At 40.2% G+C, this 24,155-nt stretch overlaps 1 protein-coding gene across 1 annotated transcript in view; it reads left to right on the top strand.

Moving 5' to 3' along the window:
* Positions 1–1,946: 1,946 nt before the first annotated feature.
* Positions 1,947–24,155, top strand: part of CPE (carboxypeptidase E) — a gene marked incomplete at both ends in the record, with an annotated part of 55,221 nt that continues 33,012 nt past the window's right edge. The window contains one exon of the mRNA XM_080636532.1: positions 1,947–2,235. Coding sequence (XP_080492658.1) covers positions 1,947–2,235 — 289 coding nt within the window. The remainder of the gene's footprint in view (positions 2,236–24,155) is intronic.

Raw genomic sequence — 24,155 nt, 5'->3', positions numbered from 1 at the left:
TTTCTGAGCCTACTTGTATCTTTCAGTGATGTATTTTGGGAAAAATAATCTGAAGGGAAGCCAATGAGAATTGCTGCACTGCACAAAGGTTGTTTTTTTTTTGTCTGATCAGAAAGTTCTCCCAGAAAATGACAGTGTAAGTCTAAAATCACAGCATTAGCAGATTTGTTTACTTTGTGTATAAGGTGCAAGGGAAAGTGATGGAGAAAACAAGGAATATTTAGCCTGTGATGAATGTAGCCAACAAAAGTGATAAATCATGTGAATCTTTTGAATGCTAGGTCAGCTGCCTTTAGTTGCAGTTCATCTTGGAGCTCTGAGAGTGCTGCACATATTGCACATAATTCTAAAGTGGTGTGAAGTTGTAAACAAATTTATGATACCATTCCTGTCATTAGGAGGAGAGAAGCCAGAGGGATGGCACATCTGTGATCTTAAGTCTGAGCAGTGATCTTGGAGAGAGAAAACAACATACCATGAAGTCTCTGTACATCCAAATCTTGCAAAATCCTTAGAGTGAATTTGCATTTGTATTGAGATAACCCCAGAGCTAATGTGACATAATATGATAGGCATCTCCCAATGTTTTCTAGCAGTAAGAGAGTTGAAGGCTCCGGGAAGTGCTCTGAAGGTACCTTTGCACATGGTTGCATTCTTGTAACCCTGGAATTAAACTAGACAGAGAAGCGTCTGAACCCCATTGGCATTGAAAGATGTGAGAACTGGGTGAACTGACCTTTGATTATTGCTTCAAATAATGCAGTAAGTATTTATATATAGTAGTTGCATTTTCAGGTGTGAGTTGCATATGCTGGATGGGTTTCCAAGCTAGCTGGTATATCATGAAGTATCAATGAAGATGTTCTCTTATAAGACATTATTTTCATTATCTTATTGGTTGGAACCAGATAGCCCAGAATTTAGGAAAATATCCATATGATCACAAGGGATTATTAACAAATCTTCCTGAAAACTGATTCAGTATAAATTGTTGATGGACGGGGATATTATTATACAGGCTCACTCTTTTCAATTAGAAGAGTAGGGTAAAACTTGTATTAAATTATTGAGGACAAGAATCTATTTGTAGAATTATGACTTGAATGCGTGATTTCTAACTTTTCAAAATGTTGAACCTCTCAAAATTTTGCAGCAAGGCTTTGTGTTCTTTCAAAATAATGAAAACTACTGATCTGGAAGTTGCTTTTTAGCATTTAGCCTTGTTCTTTTATCAGGTGTCCTCTGTGGGCTGTTTCAACATAGTCTAAACACCTATGCCTATAAAAACAGGTTGAAAAAACAGATGGCTTCAGAAGTTCTCTGGTATCTGCGGTCTAGAAGAGACTGTGATTTATTAATGTATTGCAAATGGTTCCTTACATGAGCATTCATTCCCATCGAACATAGTGGGATGTGCTAAGTCAGTATTCTCAGTAACACTTAAGTCTTGCTTTATCCTTTGCTTTCTGTGATGCAGCAAAGCTACCTCACAGATGATGAGCAAAGCAACCTTATAGACGATTGTTTATAGTGTTCCCTGTGAGGCCAGATACATTGTGTTATTCTGCAGTGGTGCTGTTTGAGTCTTTCACGGAGCACTCAGGTTTGTGACAGTGGGTTAACTAGGTGAGACTGCCTGCATGCCCCGCATGACAGAAAAATAAAACGATGAGACGCGCTCCCGAATTCTTGCAATGCATTATTATGATGAGGACGGCTTCAGAGGCTTCTGTCCGCATCGTGCGGCTCCGGTACCGCGGGGCCGCGTCCACATCACCGCCCTCCGCGGGGAGCTGTCGCTATTCCCGCCGCGGAGAGGGGCGGAGCTGCCGGTCACTCCCTGTCCCTCCCCATCGCCTCCCCCCGCCCTCCGCTCCCTCCCTTTTTCCTTCCCTCCCTCCCGCCGGGACGGGCGGCAGCTGCGCGGCCGCGGGCAGCAGTGCGGGATGGCGGTGCGGGTGCAGGCACTGCTGCTGGCGCTCTGCGGGCTGCTGGCTGCCTGCCGGGCAGCAGAGCCATCGGACGGGGCGGGGGGCAGCAGCCGGCGGCGGCGGCTGAGCTCCGAGGAGGGCATCTCCTTCGAGTACCACCGGTACGCCGAGCTGCGGGAGGCGCTGGTGGCTGTGTGGCTGCAGTGCCCGGCCATCACCAGGATCTACACGGTGGGGCGCAGCGCCGAGGGCCGAGAGCTCCTGGTCATCGAGGTGTCCGACCGCCCAGGCGAGCATGAGCCCGGTAAGGAGGGGGGGGGAAGGACAGCGGCGGGCGGTCCGGCGATGCCCGCACCTGGCGGCGGGTAGCGGCGGGGCGGAGATGCGGGAGGCTGCCGCTTTGGTAACAGGTCCGGCGGCAGCGGGCAGGCGCTGTCCCTTAAACACGCGCTCCGGTAACGGTACCTGCCGTCAGCGACAGCCTGCGCTCAACGCAAAGCATCTCTGTGTCACTGCCGTTGGACTCAACGCCCTGTTAAAGAGAGAAACACGCTGAATTCCCTACGAAAGATGAGGAGATGCAGCAGTGCGGAACGAACGTGCTCCCGAGGTCACTTTGCAGGCGCGCACCTGGTGCAGCGGTGCTGGGAGGCCGCGGCCACGGCTTCCCGCTGTCCCGGCACGAACCAAGCCGCCGGGATTACGGCGGTATGCGTGAGTGTACCTGGGGGAGCCCTGTGGCATGGGCAGACCGCAGGCATTCGCACAGCCTCCTCGGGACGTGCAGTCATGTGTACCTGGGGTTCGGGGCGTTTTTGGTAAAAGGGGATGTGATTTGTGCTGTGCATTTGTTTCACACCTCTACGTGCACGTTCGTCATCTTTTCCAATCTCTTCAGTTGTTAGTATCACTTACATCTATATGTGAAAAGGCTTAATCTTGCAAGCTGCTCAGTACCAGAGGCCCAGCCGTAGGCCACATAGAGTTATGTTTTCACATTTCCCTTTATAGATTACATATCCGGACTGGAACACCGAGATTTTTAGGTGGAGATGTGGCTTCTGTGAGTCCTGGGTGTTTGGTCTATACGATTAGGGCTTAACATTCTGCTTCATGACCTGACTATAACCTTGCTTGCATTCTTAAGGGACTTACATTTTTTTACTCACTACATTAGGGCTACCAATAAAACATAGAGGTTATAGGATACTGGACATTAGGCAGAAGTGGAAGGCAGGGTAGCAAAGCATTGTCTGAAATAAAAAATGTAGGAATTACAGTGGAATTTGAAAAATTTCTTTGTGGTATGTTGCCATCTTGGTATGAGGGGTGATCCTGATGCTAAGAATTAACCTATTGCCACTATGTAATTTGCATGCTAGAATGATACACAATTATTAATGGAACTTTGCATTACTGTCAGGGGACAGTAGCTACAGCTCATTTATTTGGTACTTGTGTCAAGCCAGCTGAAACAAGGATAAAAGAACACCCTGTGCAGTATGAGATGGAGCCGTAGCTCTTCCTAGAGATGCGCTGCTTCTCCTAATTGTGTCAATGATTGTGAGAAAGTGTTTGTCATTGAGCCCAAGCAAAAGAGAATCCAACCATGTATTGATGAGTAATAACAAACTGCAGGAAAAAAATTCGTATGGATTGCATCCACATATAAGCCACAGTGAATGTCAGGCATTTCCTAGAACGTGCTTGGTCCCTCACAAAGGGAGCCCTATACATGAAAAGGCCACACGCTGTAACATCCAAATCACACGTCAGGGAATGTGATGTGTCCTGGTAATCTTTAGTGTTGGATGCTGAAAATGCTTTTTTTTTTTTTTTTTCCCTCCAAAGGATTAACCAGGGTTTGAACCAGAGAAAATTCATTGGTTTATTTCAGTCCTCAGTTTCATTCTGTGAGGTACTGAGTGTTTCTCACAAAGTGCAGAGCTACTGCAGCTTTTGCCATCTGCAGTGGCACATGAGAGAAACTCAGGATCTTTTTAGGAAGGGCAGGGAGCCAGATCCCACGCCTAGTTAACGTTTTGCTCCTTTGGAAGAATTGTAAGATAACATCCCTACTGCTTTGTTACAGAGCCTAAGCACATACATGTTTATCCTAACCATTGCATTAGAGGTGTTTTCTTCTTAGTAGCGTGCCCTTTATTCTATGGTGTAGTAAAAGGTAGCACTGTTTATTTTTCTATGTGAGCTCTTTGAGCTGCGCAGTAAAAGAAGTGGAGCCTTGTACCAGCACTGGCAGGAACTACAAGGCTGACTCTGCAGCTGAGGGGGGATCCTTGTTCACACTGAGCATCCAGAGCAACAATAAGAATCGTGACATTTTGTGTGATTAAAGCTTGCAGGATCAGGACCTGATTTACTATCACCTATTATTAAAAAGTGATAGAGATTCACAAACAAACACACACATATGCTTATTTTTTCTTTTTTTTTTTTCATGACTGGCTAAGGAGTTGTTATTCCTGAGCATAATCTGCCTACAAGCCACCCTGAGTGTCACAAAGTTTAAGCTTAAATATATATATATAAAAGTATAACCAAAATATATGCTGTGGCTAGTAGGTTTATGGTCTATAGCTAGCTCATGCTTCTAGAAGCCTGGTGAGTATGCAGGGATGATGACTGAATTATCTAGTGAGCCGCTGCGAAAGCAAAAAGAAGTTTCTGTTCACTTAGTGAGCAAGTTGATGACAAAATAAATCAGGAAAGTGTCAGCAGAGCATCAATAAAGACTCTTTGTGCTGAATAAAGAGGCTTTGTACTGAGTAAATCAAATACTGCACGTACATGCATACGTTGCATAATCATGCATATTGCATGGCTGTGCAGTGTTGTGTGAATGCATTTAGTCGTATGCAAGCATATGAACTTTAATTCTAGAGTATCAGCTATTTCTTTATTGAATTTGTAATATATGTGCAATATTTGGAAAAAAAACATGCATGAAAAATAGGAAAATTTGAGAAACGTGCTTTAGACTTCCAAAGCAACTGGAATAAATCCTTGGCAAGTGAAGCAATTGGAATGAATCATTAAGGCCTCATCTTTGGCTGCGGTAAATATACATTATGAGGATTTTTCTTTTTAAAGTCCTGATACCGTATTGGAAACCATAATGACTCTGTATGAGCCAGTCTGGTTTCTTGTATAAACATACAAAGACTCTTGGTAAATCTTGGAAACCTGGATCAGTAACTTGAAAGATGTGAACTGAGCCCTCACTGAGCATGTCCTTCCCAGGGACATGCTATAAGTGTGACTGCCTGAAGTTTCTGATCTTGCATGAAATATTCAGAGAATGTGCTGCCTTCTCTGCAAACTTAAACGCCATGCTACCTGTGCTTCCCTTGTGCTTCATCTCAAACAGTTTGGTCTAATATTTTGCAGTTTTGTTTTTTTTGTGGCAGCAATTTCTTTAGGCCAGTACTGCACCCAAATGGGAGATTAGAGCCTGCAACCACTGGTGGAAAAGAAGCCCTTTAATAAGGGGAAGCAAAACCCAGAGATGAAGACATTTGAACTTTGACAGTTTTATACTGAGGCAGCTGTTCCCTGCAGAAAAATCTCACTTTGACTCAGTGAGGACTAGATGATTAAGGCAGAGGAAGACTTGAATATCAGTGGCCAGGTGTAGAAGGTGTTGCATGAACCTAGACTGGAAGTGATCAAAATGTTTTGGAGTAGGTTTGACTACCTGAGAAAATACAGTTTTGTCCGTGTGCTTGGCAAAAATTAGCAAAGACGGTGGGTGGAAAGGTGAGATAAAGTGAGGAATTTGTGGGAAGTTGAAGATGAACCAAGGGAAAGCAGAGGACAGTTGATAGTGAAGCACAAATTATTTCTGGGACAAACTAAACAATATTTTGCCTTAAATCAGATGAGGAATACTGACTACTGAGAGAAGAAATAGCTCTTGCTTTGGATATGTCATGTTCTACTGAACAAACACCCAATGGATGCTGATCTCTAGAGGCTTCTTTCTTATTACCATAACTCAGCTCATTTTGAGCATAAGTTTGTATTCTTTAATAGTAATGATATATATTTAGAATTGATTAATGCCAAAAGCAGTTCCTCCACCGTTAGTGTTCAGCCATTTGTCTAGGCATGCTGCCACTTCTGACTCATTTGTACCATTGCTTTTGGTGGTGCAAGATTGGTAGCCTGTTACCGCTTCACTTTGAATGTGACAATGAAACATTCTGACACTTTCAAGATTCCTAGGTTGATTTTTTTTTCCTGTTTATGTGGAAAAAATGCAGATAGAAAATGTCTTTTAATTCCTACTTTTTTTTTTTTTTTTTTTTTTTTAACTTGCTGAGATTTTTATGGTGACTATTTTACATCTTTGGGTTTGTGAAGAAGTCCTCAGAGCAAGGCTTATTAATTGACTGGTTACGTATGTTACAGATATACGCCCTGAAAATTACTTTGGCATCAGATGAAGGGGAGAGAGGCTGGATGAAAATACAGATTTTGTGACAACAAAATGATCTGCAAATCTGTGAGATTTTCATCAGATTGTTCATGCTAGACAAAAGGAAACAGAAATGCTAAAAATATCAGAATAACGGCATTTTGGAACCAAAACATTTAATGTTTTTTTCAAAGCAGCATTGAATTTAGAAGTTCTTTTCAATGTTAATGATTTTATTGTTCATCCTTTTCCCCAAAAGCATCTTTAAAAATCCTTCAAACAGAAGAAGAAGCTTTATTTGCAGTTGAGTGAGACATCTGGTTGTCTAGGAAATGACATACTTTGGACTTTAGAGAATCAACCAAAAAAACAAGGCGTTGTGAGCCAGTGAAGCAGGAGCACGGTGCACATGGGGCAGGCAGCACAGCTGAGACTCAGAGTATTTAAAAGACCTCACGGGTGTGACTACAGTTGATTTTTACGAGGTGCAGCTCAGCTACATTAATCCTCGGACCCCTCACTTTATCAAAGACCCCACTTGGCACAGTGAGGAAATGGGCTGGGTGGGTCAGTGCTGGCACTGAGCCTAAATAAGCTGCTTGATTTCCCAAATTTCAGCTGCTGTACTGCCCCCCCCCCCCCCCCCCCCCCCCCAAGTCACCCAATGTTAGGCTCAGTTTCTCACACTCCAGCCCTGCAGTGCTGGAGCTGTTTCCTCCTGCAAAAGCATAATTAAAGGGTGACTGAAACAGAAGTGAAAATCATGCCCCTACTGTATATAAATGAATGGGGAAATCCAAGACCTGTCCACTAATACAGAAACCATACCTATTTTTTTTCCCTGTCGTTGAAGTGCTCCCTCACTCAGCAGTGACACCAGCCATGTGAGCCCATACTTTCTGTGATAAGAAATTCTGATGAGTAAAGCTGACAAAATCACAGGGGGAAAAGATTGTTGTTTGTAATGTTTGAATTTCACCATTGCACAAAACTGCAACAGCACTTGTCAGGCCACACCTGGAATACTGTGCTCAGTTTTGGCCCCTGCTGTACAGAAAAGATGTGGACAGGCTGGAAAGGGTGCAGAGAAAGCCACAAAGATGGTCAAAGGACTGGGAATCCTGCTGTATGAGCAAAGGCTGAGAGAGCTGGGATTGTTCAGCTTTGAGAAAAGAAAGCTCAGGGGAGACTTTATGACCATGTTCCAGTATTTAAAGGGTGGCTACAAAGAAGATGGAGACTCTCTTTTTACAAGGAGTCGCATGGAAAAGACAAGGGGTGATGAACACCACTTACTCTGTGAGAAATTCCAACTGGACACAAGAGGAAAATTTTTCACAGTGAGAGCAATCAGCCATTGGAATCATCTCCCCAGGGAAGTGGTGGATTCCCCAACACTGGGCACTTTTAAGATCTGTCTGGACAGGGTGCTGGGATATCTAGTCTAGGTCATGTTTTTTGCCAAGAAAGGTTGGACCAGATGATCCTTGAGGACCCTTCCCACCTGGCATTCTATGATTCTATGAAACATTTTTTAAGTCATTGTCATTTAAATGACTCTGCAGCCATTCCAGAGAGCTGTGAGCCAGTGCTGCTCTTTGAAAAAGAAACGACTGCAGCAAGAAGAGACAAACGTGTAGGAGGCTGCTGTGATTTCAGCTTGGCATGGGCAGGAATCTGCTGTGCTGCCTTAGTGTGGTAGTCCGGGATTGGAGGGACCACTCCGTATAACCTGTGGGTCATGTGGGCTGCCCTGCTTCAGAGGGGTGAATGCACCACTTGGGTCGGTGGCAGTGTGTTTCAGCAGGGGTGATGTCAGAAAGCACTAAGCTTGTCTCTTGATTAAGGTGATGTCAGCAGGTGCTGCTGTTCTAATTTTATCACAGTTAACTGCACTGGATTTTCTAGAGCTTCTTTTCCTTACACTTGGAATTCAGAAGTAGAAATCTTCTGAGCTCCTTAGGCCCTAATAATATTTCCCAGTTTTGCAGAGCATTGATGCAACTTGTATACATCAAAAGCTTGTTAATAAATCTGGATATTAGAGAGCAAACCTGATTTTGGTATGCTTGAGGTTTAAGCAAACACCAGTTTTTATCAATGGCTGCTTGTTTAGCATTCCCTTTCTGAAGGGAGGTGTTGAAGCATATGGGGCTGATCGCTGGTAAACGTGAGTGCACCAAGTTCGTATTTATCCAACTGCACTGCTTAAAGGTAGGGGCTATAAATGGATGGGTGTAAGCAAAACACGTTGTACCAGGAGATGCTGTGCTGATCACACTATGTCATTTTTCGGTCAGCTGTGGCTTAGCTTCTCTGCTCTCGTGGCTTACATTTGCAATCTTCTTTAGAGGTGAGCTGCTCTTTAGGTAGCAGAGTAACAAAAGCACCCACCACACCAAACTAAGAGAATGAGCAGGGCAGCAAAGGCATATATAAAATAAAAGGCAGAATAAACCGTGGTTGAACCTCTTATTGATGTAGCAGCCTGCATTTGCATTTTTTCTTTCCTTTGTGCATCAGGGACCAGATTTTCTTTCAGAGCTTGTGAGGACGTTCTGGCTTTCCCATCAAACACTGCAGGTGATACGCTACTGACTTGCCTTCTGGGAGGGCAAATCCGGGGCTGGTTATACCTCACTCATTCTGTAGAAGACTGAGAGGCTGTAATTAACTTTCCAGCCATATCCCTTGTGGGCTGTAGTGCCACTTAGGGTAGTCCCCCAGGAGTCCCCCAGCCAGGATTTGGCCTGGGGTAGCCTCTGGCAGGACGATTTTAATGCTGCCTGTGTATGGAGTGCATGTCCTCTGTCCTTCACAGATTGTGCAGGTCTCAGGAGGGCTGTAGGATCTGCTGGCAATAAGATGGCTGTCTTTATGTGCTGAGTGAGTTTTTTAAATGCATTTGTTTTTCGTTAAGAGCCTTGAATAACTTCATATTTTTTTAGAATGTAGCTCACAGGTTTTTGAAAAAAGATTTCTTTCTTAAATAAATATTTCCTTAATATTTCTGATTTCATCCTGTCTCAGTTTTAATGTTCAGCTAAAAATAGAGGTGTAGAATACCAAGAGAAAATGTGCTTGCAAAACTGGTGAAAATCAAGGAGAGGTAGACATGTTTATAGATCTCATTTGCAGCTAGTTGTTAATGCCATTCACGTTCCCATTGAAGTCAATGGAAATTCACAATCGGTGTGACTAGGCAGCTGTGCTAGGCAGTCTCTGCAGTGCTTCCCACCGATGTAATACCCTTACTCCAAATTGCTTCACTGGCTGAGGTATTTAAAGGCTTCCCTTTTTGTTTTTTAAGAGAGGGTGTGTGCTACCTGTGAAAACACTGTAGATCCCAGCTACTTTGTCTCAGAAGCGTCTCTTTTATTTGCTGGAGCGACACAAATTGTAAATAAGCTGTGGTGAAAAAGGTTGTAATCGTTAAGAATAAACGTGACTCCAGGAGGCAGTTGTTTTATTTTTCAGGCTTAAAATTAGTCTTGAGTATGCAGAACTCTCAGAGTTTGTTGATCTGACCCAGGCTGGCTTTGACAATCCCACTCTTTTTGAAAGAGTTGATTAATTTCTTTTCAAGAGAGGGGTTGTCATCACCTCCCACATCTGTAGAATGCCTTAACAGTTCCTAGTGAAAGCAGGAGGTGAGCCTGTTTTGTTGTTGGTTTGGATTAAAGGGATGTTTTATTATGGTGACATCTGTGTGAACTCCAGAGAATTAGTGAGAAGTCTGTAAAGCACAGGGATTTCCTAAGATTTTGTGAGACATTTTGTTAAAGGCACTAAATTGTGATTGCGATTTATCAAAAAGTGACCTCGTTATTATATTAATTCTTAATTTACTTTATTTATTTTCTTTTTCGGTAATTTAGTGATCAATATCTCAAGCGTTTAAATTGCACAGAGGGTGAAATGTGCAAGACAGGTCTTCGTATTTCAGAAGAAATGTGAGTTTTTGTAACAATGGAGGTGCTACTAGGCTCAGCCAATAATTTATTATTAAAACTAATTTAGAGTTAGTTCTGTTCTATTCCACCTAATTTTTGTTTTCAAAGGTGGTACATGATTTCGAAGCCTACGTGCCATGCATGCGTATTCATGATATAATCTTCCTTTGCTGGGTAGCAGGCAGATCTTCTGGTTGGGCTACAGTGCATTATGAATATGTCTGTTTTCTCTGCTCTCTAAAAGGAGCTGACATTGAGCAGGTTTCTGACTTAGAAACATGTGCAATAGCTTATGGTTAAGGCCTGATGAATCCCAGGCTTTGTATGTCATCATCTGAAGTACCTTGTTGCGCTTTTTGTGCTTACTTTGTGAAACGTACTACAAACATGCTTACAAACACTACCTGATCTTTTCTCAGCAAGTTAATTTATACTGTAAAGTTTTCATAATTATTTTAATTCATGTTCCTTCTAAAAAAACAAAGTCATGTGTCATTTCATTTTTTTGTCTATATTTTCTTTTTAAACAAAAGTCTCATGCATGTATTAACACTGACTCTTGCTTTTTTTTTTTTCCCATTGAGTTGGGAATTAAACTGAAAAGAAGGTTTATAGCTGAGCTCTCTTAACATTGTGTGAAATCAAGGAAAAGTGCAAACTGCAGTGTGTACCTTAAGGCTTCTGGGTCAGTTAATTGAAATGATAGGTAGAGTTACGAGCAGTAAAAGGGTCTTTATTTCATACACTTCGTTTTGGAGTAAGTTGCACATCAAAAGCCAGGGGTCAGTGAATTCAGTGGGATCAGGATTTGAAGCTTACTTTCTAGTATGCTGAGGCTAAATGAAGACACCAAAGGTCTTTGTAGTTAAAAGGCTGAAAAAAAAATATCCTTATCAGTAAAATGGTAGCAGAGTGGACAGGTTTGATTTGCCATGTGACATGAATCTGAGCTCTTTTGGCTGCCATAGATGTGCATGTATTATCTCAGGTTTAAGGCTGAAAGCTGGTGCTGCATTAGAGTGGCTTAGGAGTTCTGCAGAACAACAGTGCTGGAAAAAGCAGCTTGGCTTGCTATGATTTGGGATTTTGGAATTGGAGTTCTGCCATATATATGAAGAAACTACTGCATGTGCCGTGATGTGATAGCAACCCTGTGGCACTGAAGTTGTCACCTCACTTGCTGCTTTCAGGGGCACTGTTGGGGATGAGGACACTAGACTAAAAGCGTGGTCTTGGTCCATAGTGACGTTCCCTTTGCAGTGAAGGTTTCTTGCAGTGTGCTAACATTGTGCTGGTTAAATCAGCACCAGCCACATCTTCCCATGACACTACCAGGTAACAGTAGGGTTTGGGTCAATACAGAGGCACACATTAGAAGTGTGTCTGTGTAGTTACAATGGCCAGGTAAAGAGAAAACCTTGAATCATAAACCTGTGGTTGGCAGTTTGAAGGCAGTAAACATTTGTTTTTAATTCTTTGTCAGAAGTGAGACATTTATAACTGTATAAACTAGTAGCTGCTTCCTGATAATTGTTCATATTGAATTATGAGCAAAACCTGACATCCTCGTTCACTCACAAATTAAGTCCCGTGGAGCAACCTGAGATAGTCAGTCTTTGTATGGAGTTGTTTATGACTGTGGAGTGTGAACTGCTTGATTTACAACCAAAGAAAGGTACTGCCCTGGCTGCAGATCCTGCCTATGGCGAGAACAGACATCGTATACCATTTTGAATACTTATTCTTAGGTGTGGATCTGTCTTAAAGCTGAGTGGAAAGAATTGTTTAATCAGGTGGGACATCTGTCTGAATGAGCTGTTTTCTTAACAAAGACATCCTTGCTAGTATACCAGACTAATGATCTGGTACATTTTTTTGCTATCTAGAAAGTATGACCCTGACCTTTGCCATATGAGTTCTCCAAAGAAAAGAGAAATCATGCAGTACTGTCCTATGAGAAATACAAGTAATAGTGGAAAGATACAAAGAAAGTGGAAGTACAGTGAGACATTTTAAAGATCAAAACTTTTTGTGTAGTTGTGTTTCCTGTACCATTGCATTAGAGAAAACTAGATGACGTGTGTGAATTACTGCATGTTTTACCCCTGAGATTTCTAGCTATGAGACATGTCATTTGAATGTCCTTTATTTTTGTGTCCCTCAAAAGTAAAGGGAGCTCACAGTATGACTGTCCTTCAGTTGCACATTACTGTCCTTCAGTGTTACTGATGATGCGTTGCTTGCACAATTTTCAGTCAAAATTAACCTTTTTCCATATGTTAAACTAAAAGTTTTGTGGTTTTGGCTGGCTCTGAATTTTGCCTTATTGCACAAAAGCACAGTTCTAGAAATACAAGCAAAATTGGGATGAGTCTAAGACCTAAATATACGTTTTACACATGTAAAAAATCGTTACTTCAAAGGGAGCTTTATGACTATGGTAAGCTGACTCTCCATATCAGATCTTCACCTGATACAGACTAGACAATGCTTTTATTTCTCCTTCCATCGAACTGCTGAGCATCCACAAATCAAACTGAAGTCAGTGGGAGCTGCACATCTGAGTCTTCATTATAAGCAGGAGGTTTATAAATCCTAATGTTCAAGCCAACTTGTGGGTGTTCACTTAAGAAAGAAGGCTAAATGTGGTTTTGATTCTGTAATAGCCTGCACTTTAGGAATGAGGGTGAGGGATCAAAGTTTATGCCTTTCTGAGTGAAATGTCTTCTTTCTTTTTGTGACATCAGTATGCAGTGGAGTGGAGAGAAATAAAAATTCTGGGGTTCAAAGCTGGTCTATGATGTGTTTAAATGTCATTGTAGGAAGTTGTTTCACATAGAAGAAAAGTGGTTTTGTGATAAAGGATGTCTGGTTTCTTTCCTGGCTCTGCCATGTATTTTTTAATTTTTGGACAAGAACATTCTCTTCCCTGTGCCTAGGTTCTCATCTTCCATACTGTGGCTATGCCATGAACCCAGTATGTAAGTACTTAGTAGACAGTATGTAGATCAGCATTTGATATGCCTGTAAGATATGGTTCCTAACTGATTTCTGTCAAATATTTCCCACAGGCGAATATCCCTGGTATTTGTGCTGACTTAGCTATGGTAACAGACATGTGGTGGGGAGGCATCAAGAATTTCTCTCACTGTTTACCTACTGTACATGCAGTTTTTCTTTTTAATCTGCTTTGCTAGCAGAGGAGTGTGAAGACGGTGCCAATTCTTCCTTTCCTTCCAGAGCTGGTAGGTAGAGTCACAACAGACATATCTGTATTTGCAAGGTTTACGTGTGTTACAGTTAGGGGTACAGATCCATAGCGGAAATAAATAGTACAAATCTTTAGTGGAAACCTTGTATTACAAATATTTGTGGAAAAGTCTATAAATAAACAGAAACAGAGGAGCATCTGTTCCTTGGTACTCCATGGAGCAGCTGATAAGAATAAATTCTGTATTGTAACAGCAGCCAATACAAAGTGAAAAAGTACCTGACAAGGGAAGACCCCCTGAATTAGAGAAGTTAAGGGCCAACAAGCTCATCTGACTTGAAAATTGAAGAATTGTCTGAAATAGATGTTGCCATGGAGACAGAGAGGATTAGCAGCCTGAGACAGATTTCATTGGCCTGCTGCTAGCACAAGTTGCTTGTTTGAGTAGCATTAATATGTTGTCTCATGCTGCTTTATATGCTGAGACCATCTGGCATGAGTGGTATTTAAAGGTGCAGTTCTGTTATGGAAAGAGTTGGCCAATGTGGTTTGATTTATGCTTGTAAGATGGGTTATAAGAGTCAAGAAGTCTTTGAAAAGCTGCCTTGTGCTAAAAATATTCTGAGAAGTCACAGCCCATACAGAGATGAAGTGGGGCTTTGGGGAGTGGCACAGAATTTCAGAAGTTTGTTTTATGCTCACTCAGTGCACATTTAAAGCGCTTGCTGCACAAACGTGCACTTTTACACGTTTCTTCAGGTGTGTGTGTGGAGGCAGCCATGTTTCTCTTTTCAAAAATAAGCCTTTTCAGTGTATGCTGTGAAGCTGCTTGGGAGCTACAGCTCTACCTTCAACGAGCACGAGATCATAGGGCTCATCATAATTTGTATTAAGGGCAAGCATTTGCAGAGTTAAGTGAACAAAATAAGGTCTAACCAAACAGAGCCCTCTAGGTTACTTCAGAGTCCATGCTTTCAAGAAGGAACGTTTTATTTTAATTTGACCATATACCGTTGAAAACATATTTTGTAGCACAGTATTGGATAAGAAAAACAGTCTATAGAGACGAAGATAAACTTTATCTTAGATCTATTTATAGCTGTGAGTCCTCATCTGCTTTCCTTAATACCACTCTAGGGTGGGAATTATCTTCCAAAGGAGCTTATATGACAGTGCTGACATTGTTCAGATGTTTGTAAATTTTCACTATATTTTTTCTTTGATAACTATTATCATGATACTTAATTATTGTCAAGAGTTTTTCCCCAGACAGAGATGAATGGTTAAAGGGGGACCAAGTAATATCCATAAAATGTTCCTAAGTATAAGCTCATAATTCATACGAGTTCCAGTGGAGAGGTCTGCCTGTGGACTGAGCATCATAGGAAAAGTGGCTGGAGGGAGAACTAGCTGGAAGTATTGTTCTCCTGGACAGACTTAAAACCAAACTGGATTTGAAGTTAGATCTCGATAATAAACACTTTGAAAGTAAGAATGGAAAATTTTTTACATTATCAAGTTATTGATGTTCTGAAGTTACTGATGGAAAGCATTCATACGGTGTTCTGCAGCTGTGTCCACAGATATTGATGTGATATTCATTGGATATTGAGGTACTGCATAGTACAGTAATAAAATCAAACAAGGATTTGGGATCTATTTCACAAATCTTTAGGTTTTAAGCTTTTATTCTGGAGCCTTGAGTTCGATGCCAAAATAAATTCTTTGTATAATTTAATTTCAAATGCAAGATCCAAGAAATACATAGCTGTGGATGTCCTAGCCCCTTTAAATAGCTTTAGAATGATTACATTTGATGCTGAAAGTTTTTACAGCTTAGCTGTGTTTTAACTCTGTCAGAATGAATATAGGGCATATGAAAAAAGCCAGGTAACTTATCTCCCCAGCCCACTGCCAACCCCAATGCGGGAGTCAGTTTGCTCCCTGTTGGTTTTCTTTTTGTTTGTTTGCTTAAGCTGGTCATCTTGTTCTCTCTAAGACAAAACTTGGTTACAGTTTTGGGGATCAGTTCACCCCAAGACCCACCTCCTGGTGAGATGGACAGGGCTGCAGACTGCTTACTGCTGCTATCCTTGCTCAGTCTTCCAGTACCTTGTCATGTCTTGCAGCACTACATCTACCTACTCTCACAACACAGCCAGGGTATGCCACATGCTTTCACGGGGCTGTGCTATTAAAATCAGCCTGAGAGGCTGTGATGCAGCCCTCACATGATTGCAGACACCTTGAACTAGATAAACCCATAAGTAATTTCTTCTTAAAAACACCCTGTTGGAGCCCATCATAGCTTTGTCCAGCCTTGGGGATGAGCAGAAGGAACTATCTGCTAGAAGCAAGGGTGCAAGCCACCTACACCGGTTGGCATGAGGGGTCTCCTGAATGCCATTAGCAATGCAGGCATGGCCATAATTGTTAGTTTCCAGTTTTATAATCAGAAGTTACAGTTTCTTGAAAATTGTTTGTACTTAAAAGCTGAATTTGCAGCTGCTGATTTTGGCCAGATGCTCCTTCATTCCTTTAGAGTATTTGATTTGTTTCTGTTTCTCCAGATACTGAAATGTGACATACCAATATTTATAGTCTTGGAATTAACTTTTTTTTCTATCCCATTAATTTCCAAGGGTGGAATGCTGCTTCATTCTTGCTGCGTTCCTATAGCCTATTAAATGAGCCTACTGCAGCTGATTAAACTATTCACAGATTATTTCAGTGTAAGGAAAGATGATAAAATTGAGAAGCAGTAACATGCAGAATAGTGGCTGGGCTATGTAATGTTACACTGAGTTGCAAAGTATGGTGACTTGGGCTGTCTGAAGTATTCAACATAGTTCTTTAAATTTACCGTCAATGTAATGAGCATCGATGACTTTCCCATATATTTTGTATTCTATTTTACTAGTAGCCCTGAAACCTAATTACATGGAGATGTGCTTTTGAAACAACCAGCTAATTACAATAGCTAATGACGAATTCTTCTCACAATGCCATTTCAGTAGTTCTGTAGATCAAATAGATCTATTTTAATAGCACATTTTCCGTACTCAGTGGATTATTTTAATACAATTCCATATTATGGGGCAAGTTCAGAATCTTGTAGTTAGGAACAACTAAAGTGTCAGAAGGTAAAATGTCCCCTGTACAAAGAATTAATAAAAGGCTTCAGAAGTACTTTGTTTACATGTAAATAGGACTGTTATTAGATTTATGCTTCCTAAGCTTTGTTCCAGGTAAATTGCACCTTTGGATAGCATTACAGTGCTATTCCTGTAATCCCAGTGGAATTACTATATAAGGTCACTCAGGAGTGCTTACATATTACTCTAAGACTTGGCAAAGATTTAGTGCCCATCTATATCTCTGACTTCCTCTGCAGCTTTGAGAAGGGTATTTGTTCTGCCGGAACCTCAGTTCCCCCTCTGGAACCCTGGCGCAATAGCACTTGTGCAGCTTGCGGGACTGTGTGAGAGGGAATTCTCTGATGTCTGTGTTGCCCAAACACCACAAAACCTGGAGATCTTGGTTAGCACAGTCCAATCTATTTCTTGTTTTCTCTTTTAGAGGAACTGGAAGGATCAGGATAATCTAAACATACAAAGAACAATCCTATTATTTTGACATGCCCAGAGCAGGTGGAGTCTTCTGTTGCAGGTCCTGTTTAAGGGTTCTTTAGTGTTCTCTCAAATGACTAGTGGCATTCTTCTGCTGTTATTCATCTACTGTGTAAGGACTGGCTAACACAGAACATGGTGTTTCTATAAGTTCCCTATTCACTTGGTAGCAACATTTACGTTAAAATTTCTTTAAATACATATATCACAGATTTCATGGCTTTTTCCAGTGTAGATTGTTGTGAGGCAGGACCTTGAGAATCATGCTACTAACCAGAGTTAGGAAAAGAGTTATATTTTGCAAAGGACAGGCGATCATCCATAGCTGAAGAATTTACAATTTGCTTATTGCTGGTGCCTGTTGTCATGGAGCACTTCCCAGATTATTTCTCTTAAAATTAATTGTATGGACATTGAGTTCGATAAACCTTACCCTATTGCTTGTATAAAAACATGCAGGTTGAAACCTTCCTGAGCTCCCAGTTGTAATTTAAATTCATTGCACCCTGGAAAGCTGTGAATAGCTTTTTTGTTTGTTTTTATACAAGGATTCATTTAAAACATTTTTCTCTTTGCTTTTTGTCACCTTTCTTGTCACTATTGCTATTCTTTTTTACTTTTTTTTTTTTTATCACTGCAGTTGTCTGTTAAAAGCAGCCTCTCAAAGTGCAGCAAAGGTGAAATAGAGGAGGAAACAGAAAAGACTGAAGAAAATGTGGGTTTGCTACAGATTCTTTAGACTTCCAGTTTTCTCCAGCCTTAAGGCTGTATTATAGGGTATATGAAGATTGTACTATCTAAAAGAAAGCTGTAGCTGTAATTTGCAACAAGAACATGGCACGTTAGTCAGCAATCTGTTTATAAAGTTGTGGTTTAGAGCAGAACTTGCCCTTTCTGTAGGAGGATCTCCAGCAGAATCTCAGGAAAATTGAAGCAGCTGCAGCTGTAAAAGGAAATGTACATTGAAAATGCCAGGGAGAAACCACAGGCAGGGATCCTCCTCTGCCATTTATAGCTCTGCCATTAAATGTCCCTTTCAAAGCTTTGAACGAAGATAGAAATAATGTTTGCATTTAGGTACATAAAGGGAATAGGCAAATAATGACCTCAGTAGTTCAGCTAATGATGAGATGATTGCTGCAATCTGTAATAAACTAGGATATGTCATTGCAGTTAGTGTCTGAATGGAAACCTCTTGAAAATAAGAGCATGGAGTACAAGAGGCAGTAAGTGTACAGCGTTTTACCTAGTGCGTAGGAGTGGAAGCAAGCAAGCAAAGTGTTGTGGTAATTTCACCATTAGTGTTTTTACAGAAAAATGCAGATTTGATTATTGAGATTTTCATGAGCAGAGTCAACAGGAGTGTAGATCCAACTGTTCGCTCCGATTGCTTTAGGTGAGGGATAGCTTGAGTTCATGGCAGGCATCCTTCTTTTCTGTTACTTTGCCTTTGGTTGCTGTTGTGTTACTCTCTGTTGTTATAAATATATTGAAATTAATGCAGCATAATTTCTCTTTGTGTTTACTTGGCAAATTGGGTAATGCATGTTTAATTTTTGAAACAGTTTATCAGAAGTGCACTACAAGCATTTCAAGAAGTTTATGTTGAGAGTTATTTCTTTCAGCTTGCCCATTAACTGATTTACAGTGATGAATGTATCTTCCAGGAAAGCAGTCAAAATTAAAGAGCATGAAAATCTATATGGGTTTCAGTTCTGCACATAATGAAGTCCACTGAAGCTTTGCCAGCAATATCAAAGGATTCAGAGTTTAATGTATTACCTTCACTGTTAAGTACTATGGAAGTGTGACCGGAGACTATATGTGTCTTCATAAGCCATTACTAATAATATGACGTAACTTATAATAGGTTAAAATCATACGTGATAGCATGTGCATATTCATGTGTATGTGTACATTGTATATCAAAAGCCTTCCAAACGGTCCTTATAGAAAGGGAAAATCAAATGCCTCAAACATTAGCTGCATGGAGGATCCATGTTTTGGAGCTGTAGCAGAAGCTTATCCATGTGGAACTGAAGGTGCACCGATCGGTGGGGTAATTGCTGAGCTGATCTTTAAAGCTCACTGGATACTCAAGAGGAGAAAGTAAATTTAAAAGACTGGAAAAACTTTACACTGGTCATTACCTTAGATGGGAGTCCACATTAAAAACTAGATACTTGGTAAACTTTCTAGCCCTTCATATTCATGCTGCAGTTACCTTCCATAAAATGATTATATGAAAATGCAGAAAGAAGCATGGCAAATGTTCTATTTTAACGTTATTAAAATAACACCGATAGCACGCATTGCCCATGGCAGGGAAATCTCATAAAGTCTTCTGAATTATGGGCAGAGCAAGCCCAGAAGCAACCAGTGGTTTTGAGATTTTGTTAATTCTGTCTGGTAAATGAATGAATCCCAGATCACCTGAAGATAATATACAGATGCAAACCAGCACACAATTACGCCTGATCTTGTGTTGTAAATTGGTTTATATTGTTAACAGTGTGCGCAAAGGTTTAACAATGGATGCAATACATGAAGCTATGTGTTGCCCTCATTTCTACCTGTTCTATAGCTAATCTGTAACATTCTGCCTTTCCCGGTGTTTTTGAGAAAGCTTTCATCGTCATCAGTGTGTACAAAATTGATATTCTGATTGATTTTCTTTCCTGTTTGCTTAGCTATCTGTAGCAGCAATTATAGATCCAGACTACTTCAAGAAACAGTCTTTTTTTGCTAAGCTCTTTGGGGAATTAAAAAACCCAAAAAACAACAAAAGACAAAAAGACAAGCACCAAAACCAAACAAACAAGAACCTCTTTCCAGAACTGCTTTTTACGTTTAAAAGCCTTACAAAACAGAAATGTATTATTATTTTTTTTTATTATTCCTTTGGGTTTTGCTCTGTGAAAAATTGCCAGAAAAGAGGAATAATATTATTCTTATTAAAATCATGACACTCTTGTGGGTTAAAAAAAAAAAAACAACAAAACACACCCCCCCCAAAAAAAGCCCAAAAACATTTTGGACTTCAGAATGTCAAAAGTCACGAATCTTTTGTCTTTGAATTCCTTGATTTCCTGGATCAGTCAAGACTCTGTGGAGTAGTTTTTCCTGCAGTGGTCATAATTCTCCAGTAGCAAGGTTTCATTTTGAAGAAAGTGTTTGTTTGCTTGTTTGTTTGTTTTACCAAAAATGAATACAAATGTATAATTACCCAACTATGAATCAGAGTTTGGAGCATGAAAGTATGGTTGGAATTCAGGTCTTAGTTTGCCATTCTTGAATGGTGCATCAAAATTCTCCATTTGTTTATTAAATCTTTCTACATGTAATTTCCTGGCCTATGTTGACCCATCTTTCAAAACTTCAAGCATTATTGCATGTTATAGAAAAAGATCTTTTGAACTTTGTGGAAACTCCATAAAAGTTACAGTGCATTTGGGGGGGGTTCTAAGGTCATCCTGTTTGTGCAACTTGCAGGAGGCCGTTATCTGTTGCACTGCAGACACAGTGGTCTTGTCTCACCATAGGATGAACGCAAACTGAAATAGCATTTGTAGGTGGCAGAATGAAAGGTACCCCTAGAAAACGGAATTTCAAATGTTCCCGTTGGCCTCAAAAGCCTTTAAGATCCATTATGCCTAAACTGTGTTCAAGTCAAGAGCTTGCTTTGTTTGCAATTCAGTAGCTTCAAAGGGGAAAACCACAAATAACTTTAAAAAGGAAGTGGTCTTAGAGAATGGGAACAAAAATATCAAAGGTAACTTTCTGAAACTTTCTCATGTGTGTGGAAGGGGTAAGAGCAGTAGGTTGGAGGAATATGGCACATCTTGAATTGCTGTTTTATTTATTTCTGTACAAGTAGAGAAAAGAAATGAAAGAATCTACCTAATGTCAAAAGTCTGTGAAAGCTCTTTAGATAAAAGAAACAAAATTCTCTCAAGAGTGTTAGTGTGTTGCTATGTGAACAATTATAATGCAGTGGTAGAAAATGTTTACTGAGTGCCTGCTGTTTTAGGGAGGATTTTCTGTAGGCTGCATGAAAAGGGAAAGAAACGTTTTGATGCCAGTTAAAAAGATCTGTCCATGTCGTGAGATCTGTTCAGTTATGTTTACTCTGAAGAATCATGGCAAGCCTATTTACCAAGACTCAGTCTGTAAAATTCACAGAAGAGTTAATAAAACATTCAAGGATAATTTCATAATTTTTTACTTACGGATATATGGGTAATATATACGTGTAGAGGACAAATTTATTCAGGAGAGAGATGCACAAACCCATCCCTTTATAAGGAGTCTACCAAATAACTAAGAGAGCAGTTGTACCAGAAAGTATACTTATAATTTGTCTAGTCAAGTGGCTGAATCCAATGGTGTGATGAAAATAAGTTAATAGAGGTTTTCCTGTATGTTAATAGAATTTTTCCTGAGGGTGTTTTGAGCTGTCTGGGGTTTCTGAGAGCTTATTAGCTTATTAGCTACTAGCCTGTGCTTAAACTTGCATCTTCATCACTGTTGTCACCGATGTAGGTAGATGAAACTTGTTCATGCTGCTGTCATACCTCCATTTACAAGATTTCCTCATGCACTAGGATTGTTAAAATTGAAATCTGGAGAGAGGACCAGGATAAACAACCCATTCATTAAGAAGTGTCACAGAATTTTTAACAAGGACAGACAGGAATTTATAATGTTTCCTAATAATCTGGAGCTGGACACCCTCAGAAAGTGATGAACTTGAAAAATGCGAGGCATTCATTTCTGATGGGATTGAAGGAACTGTAATATCCAAGTATTATGTGAAAATAGACAAGGAGAGAAATCTTTGTTCAAACATGTTGCTTTGTCAATGCTGATGGTATTACTGTTTTTACATATTCCTTAATATTTTTGTGTGAGATAATGTCCCTAACTGATATCACAAACATGGTGATAAATATTCTCATCATCTTGTTGACTCCACTGTGTTACTTTTTAACATTTTTTTTAAATGGATATTTTTCACGTTTCCCTAATTAAAATAAACACTAAAGTAGTCAAACTGAATATAATTATACTTACTATTATTTAGTTCATGCTTTCTTTCTTCAAGGAAAACTTTAGAAATTAGTATAAAACTTCACTACAATTTTAAAGGTTTTTCTTTCTTCCTTCCTTCATTCGTTACATTGTCATTATGTTATTTTTCTTAATCAGAACTCTCGAAGGAAATCCCTGACCTTTTGGTTTTCCCATGTAAGTGCTGAACTGCATTTGATATGTCAACTCATAAAGTTGTCATGATGTCATGACTATGGTTTCAAACCTGTGTCTCTGTGGGGTTTCCTCAGGAACCTGGAATTATAAGCAGTGTTTGTAGATAGATTAAATGGAATTACATTTCACTGATAAGTGGAATGTAAACAATGAATTAAGAAGTATTTTTAGTTAATTATGGGGGGGTGGAACTAGATGATCTTAAGGTCCTTTCCAACCTTAACTATTCTATAATTCTGTGATTATAATTTTTAGAATGATCAAAAGAGAAAGAACTGGGCAAAAGTCTTCATAATTCTAGTAAGAGTGATATCACGGTTTATTTTTTTTATTAACTTGACTTTTGAGAGTGATCTGTAACTGCAAAATAACTTTAGTCCCTATTATGGACCAAAACATAACTATTTAGAATACTGTTTCCTTAATTCGAGTTTATTCTATTTATAACAAATATGAATGCATTGTTCTTGGGTAGTAAAATCAACACAACAGTGGAAAAATGAGCTGGCTTTTGTACAAACAGTCATTCACTGTACAGATACTTAAGTACAAGTGGTGATTGGTTGCAAGATTCTTTTCAGGGTAAGAATACTGTGATAGTGGACATAATGTGAAAATGAAAGACAGGGAGGTTACGAATGGTTCACAAAAAGCAGTGTGTGATTTTAAAGCACCAAGCTTGTAGAGGTAGCGGCTAGAAGAATTTCACCTTTTGACACATGCACTGGGACACTGCGTGTCCCATCATTGTCCCAATGCATGTGATATTCCATCAGTTCTCAGCACTTGAAAGCAAACCCAGAACAACCGTGGTCCTCTGTGAGGCAAACCACATATTTTACTTTACCACTTTGTCAAACCCATAAATAGAAAAAAATGCAAATACATAAGTTTGGCAGTAATTTGGGAGACAGCTGCTGCTGTCTTGGGTGTCCTACAGGTCTCCAGTGAATAGATGATAATTACTGTGCCAAATGGAATATTTTTCAGGGTGGATGAACAGAAACCAAAGGCTAAAAATCAGGATTAAGCTGTGGTGAGGTCACATACAGAAACTACTTGTCAGTGTGGAATACTTCATCAGAAAGAAAGTAATAAACTGTGTAAACTTAGTGGGGAGATGGTTTATTGGGAAAAAGGTGAAAACATGAAATAATAAAATAGTCTGGTAAAAAAGATGAAAAAAATCTAGTAATATTCATGTTAGGAAATTAAATTATGGGAGCTAACATAAGCAAATTCCCAGAAGTGTTCTCTCCCTGCTTGTTCTTAGGCCAGTGCTGTTGGTCTTGTTAGGTCTATGGCATGAGAAGCCACAATGTCACTGGGCCTGAGTGTGGCACTTGGACAGGCCCAGCCAGCGTCCCATCTCCAGGAACATGCAACACTGAGGCACTGCTTGTTAGAGGTCCATGTGTCTGAGTTGCTCAGCACCTAGCATCTCTGTTTCTCTGGCTCTGGAAGAGAGCCTTGTTTGGGCACTTGCTGCTGGGTTTGCACCTTCTGCCTTTTGTACTAACTCTTTTTTGGGTCCCATGTGGTGTAACTTCCTTCTCTGCCTCCTCTACTTTAGAAGACCTTCAATTTCTTCGAAGCATTTCTTTGCTGTTCCCAACATCAGCTTGAATAATGGAATAGCCTTCTGCATAGGTGACTGAACTTCAAAGTGCTGTTTTCCTGCTGCTGTGATGTTGTGAGACTACCCCCTTTGTTCACTTACACGCC

Source organism: Psittacula echo, assembly GCF_963264785.1.
Source record: "Psittacula echo genome assembly, chromosome: 1".
Taxonomy (NCBI): Eukaryota; Metazoa; Chordata; class Aves; order Psittaciformes; family Psittacidae; genus Psittacula; species Psittacula echo.
This window is presented reverse-complemented; position numbering and strand designations above follow the sequence as displayed.